This window comes from Thermobia domestica, chromosome 10 (assembly GCF_964235325.1).
Source record: "Thermobia domestica chromosome 10, izTheDome1.hap1.1, whole genome shotgun sequence".
NCBI lineage: Eukaryota > Metazoa > Arthropoda > Insecta > Zygentoma > Lepismatidae > Thermobia > Thermobia domestica.
In genome coordinates this window covers 55296022-55298848 of record NC_137463.1, presented here as the reverse complement: position 1 = coordinate 55298848, position 2827 = coordinate 55296022, and the positions used below count along the sequence as shown (strand labels likewise).

Sequence of the window (2827 nt, the reverse complement as noted above, 5' to 3'; positions counted from 1 at the left end):
TTTCGTATGATTGTGATTGTTGTGATGCAAAATTGTATCAAAATCAAACACCTGGAAAAATATTCCCGTAACGACTTCAACTGTTGGGCGAAAGTGTCCAATAACATTGTTCTCGATTGTCCTCTAGGCGACTAACTTGATTTCTCCTTGTTCGTGACAAAGGTCAAGTAAAGAATAATAGATAAAATATTTCCCAATCATAAAGTATTTCCATTGCAGCTATGTGATTCGCCTGTATGCAGAAATCTCTTGAGCCCATCAAGTGAATTAAATGGCATCCTAAGTCCTTTCAAACGTGCTTCCAGAAGTTTTGTTGGAGTGCCGTGCCGTACCGTAGAAAATTAGCGCCCGGGGCGAGAGTATTCGGCGCTTCCCCCGTAAAATATAAGTGAGATTGACAGACCATCCGACGCCGTAGAGTATATTTTTAAGTTACAGAAGAAATATTGTAAATTATGTTTTAAATGTTTGTTCAAAGGTAAACAGAAATTTAATTAATTCAGCTACAAATCTAGGTTTCATTTCAATTTTTCATGGCTGCAGCATTTTAATACCTTTATTTAACTGAAAACTTGAAATTTCATATCTATAAATGAAATGTAATGTTTGAACTTCATCTCATTAAAAATATAACATACATACAAAACATAAAAATATAACATGTATTCAGCAGTTCATAAAACAAAACTGAAACTATGAATAATAGAAACAGATCGAGAGTTAGAAAAATTATGCTATGGCTGTTTCTATTGTGTATTATTTCACCATACAACGTTAGAATGCACATGCATAATTTAATTTCAGTTTTGTGTGTATATCTAAATTGTGATTTTGATTCTGTTATCTGCAATCAAGCTCTCAGTAACAGATGAATTTGGCATTAAATCAAGAGGCTGCCGTTTGATGAAAATTGAGAATTCGCAAATGATAACTACAACGTGGTCCGGAAGTGGGTGTGCCCCTAATTTATGTTTTCTGACGGTTTTAGGTTTTACCCACATTTGTTTGGTAACATTGATTGGCATTGTCTGGTAACATTGCTAGCCATGTTCATTTGTTTTCTGCTTGGTAACAGTTATTTGCAGTGAAGTTGGAGTAATCAACAGTGTGTGATCAAAGTCCATATAGCATTGAACAAAGAGTAGTTTGTTGCGGTTTGCTTCATGAAAGGCGTTACAGAGGTGACACCATGGAAACTGTTAAAAGCGAAATTTACAGACCGCTTTGGTATTAATCCGCCAAGAAAAGCAACAATGTTGATGTGTGAAAAACGTGTATTTGCTACGGGCAGTGTGAAAGACCTTCCCCGAGGCGGTCGACCGATAAAACGGTGGAAACGTGCCGTGAACCGGAATCATCAGTGCAGCAGTCGCTTTCAAATCAGCACGTAAAAGGTCTTTGGAGCTTGGTATTCCTCGGACCACCATGATGAGGCACATGAAAGAGGACCTAAACTTGAGAGTTTACCGTACAATGCATGTGAATGAACTGAGTGACGCCGATATGGAAGCGCGGAAAGATGCATGCAGAACTCTCCTTAACGCGTTCCCTTCCAAACGATCCCGTGGTGCAGTTCTCTTCACAGACGAGTGTGCTATCTACCGGAGTATGTGTTCTCGGAAAGTTGTAATGTGGTGTAAGGAAAACCCAAGGTTTTACAAAGAGATTGAGAGAAACCCACCACAAGTGATGGTGTGGACTGGAATGAATGCAACACACACTTTTGGGCCTTACTTCTTCGAAGACAATGTTAATGGACATTCTTACCGGGAGATGCTTAATGAGTGGTTGGTGCCTCAACTGGAAGAAATTGGTATCAAAGACACTATTGTGATAAGGCAGGATGGAGCACCAGCACACTTCGCGATTCACGTGTGCAATTACCTAGACCGCTGGATTGGAAGATTTTGTACATCTTCACCAGCTCCCTTTGCCTGGCCTCCAAGAAGTCAGGATCTGACGACATCAGACAATGCTCTGTGAAGTTTCATAAAGTAACAAGTAAGAAACACTCCATATCACACAACGCAGGAATTACCAACAGCTGTAAAACACACCTTCACCCTTGTGTCCGCAGTATCTCCGCAAAACATCTACAAGAACTTGGCGACGAATTCAGCTGTGTTACGACATGGATGGTGATCATACCGATGTTTATGACTTAAAACTTCAAGGTAACTGTGTACAGACATTCCACCATAACTAACAATATACTGTTGAAACTAAAGGTTGTACGCCCGATTCCAGACCATCCTGTACATATGTGAAAGTTTCTAAAACAAAAGCAATATATATGAAGAATATTATTATTTGCAAAATACATAGTAATTTATCATTGCAATTTTGCCCGGATGTGTTGAAAAAATAACCATTACTTTCGTTTTGTCTTTCTTTGTGGTGATCATTTTTGAAACCAAAAATAACAGACTTCAAGAGAGACTTTGAAGAGAGAAGGAAAGGAGGAGATACATCTTTAATTAGGAATAAATTCCATATAAGAAGTGAAAAACCATAAATGACTAATACTCATATATAACGTATATGGTTTTAACGCATTGAAATGAATTTCTACTAATATTTATTTATTTGTTTACTATTTGGATTTAATTCATCTTGTTTGGTATTGGCTCAAAATATTCTTTCCCCGAACAAAAGAAATACAGTCTTCCGATGTTTATGCTTCTGCGATAAAAGAACAAACCAAGAGACAGGCCTACGAGCACTCGACAAACTTTTCGGTAAGGTTCTTGCCTGTTCATCAACTACATTCTTTGCCCAACTTTGCCCTTATCTCTGATCCTCTATCTATCTGGGATCCCACCAAAAA

The 2827-nt window shown here is 38.1% G+C and overlaps 1 protein-coding gene across 1 annotated transcript; it reads left to right on the top strand.

Annotated features, from left to right (window-relative positions):
* The first annotated feature begins 1425 nt into the window (after nt 1-1425).
* On the top strand, nt 1426-1983 carry LOC145661470 (uncharacterized). Its single transcript, XM_081726782.1, has one exon. It carries the CDS (start codon nt 1426-1428, stop codon nt 1981-1983), a length of 558 nt encoding a protein of 185 aa, XP_081582908.1.
* Nucleotides 1984-2827: the final 844 nt, after the last annotated feature.

Excerpts from the sequence above, each read along its gene's own strand:
- LOC145661470 (XM_081726782.1), top strand. The coding sequence starts at position 1,426 with ATGATGAGGCACATGAAAGAGGACCTAAACTTGAGAGTTTACCGTACA.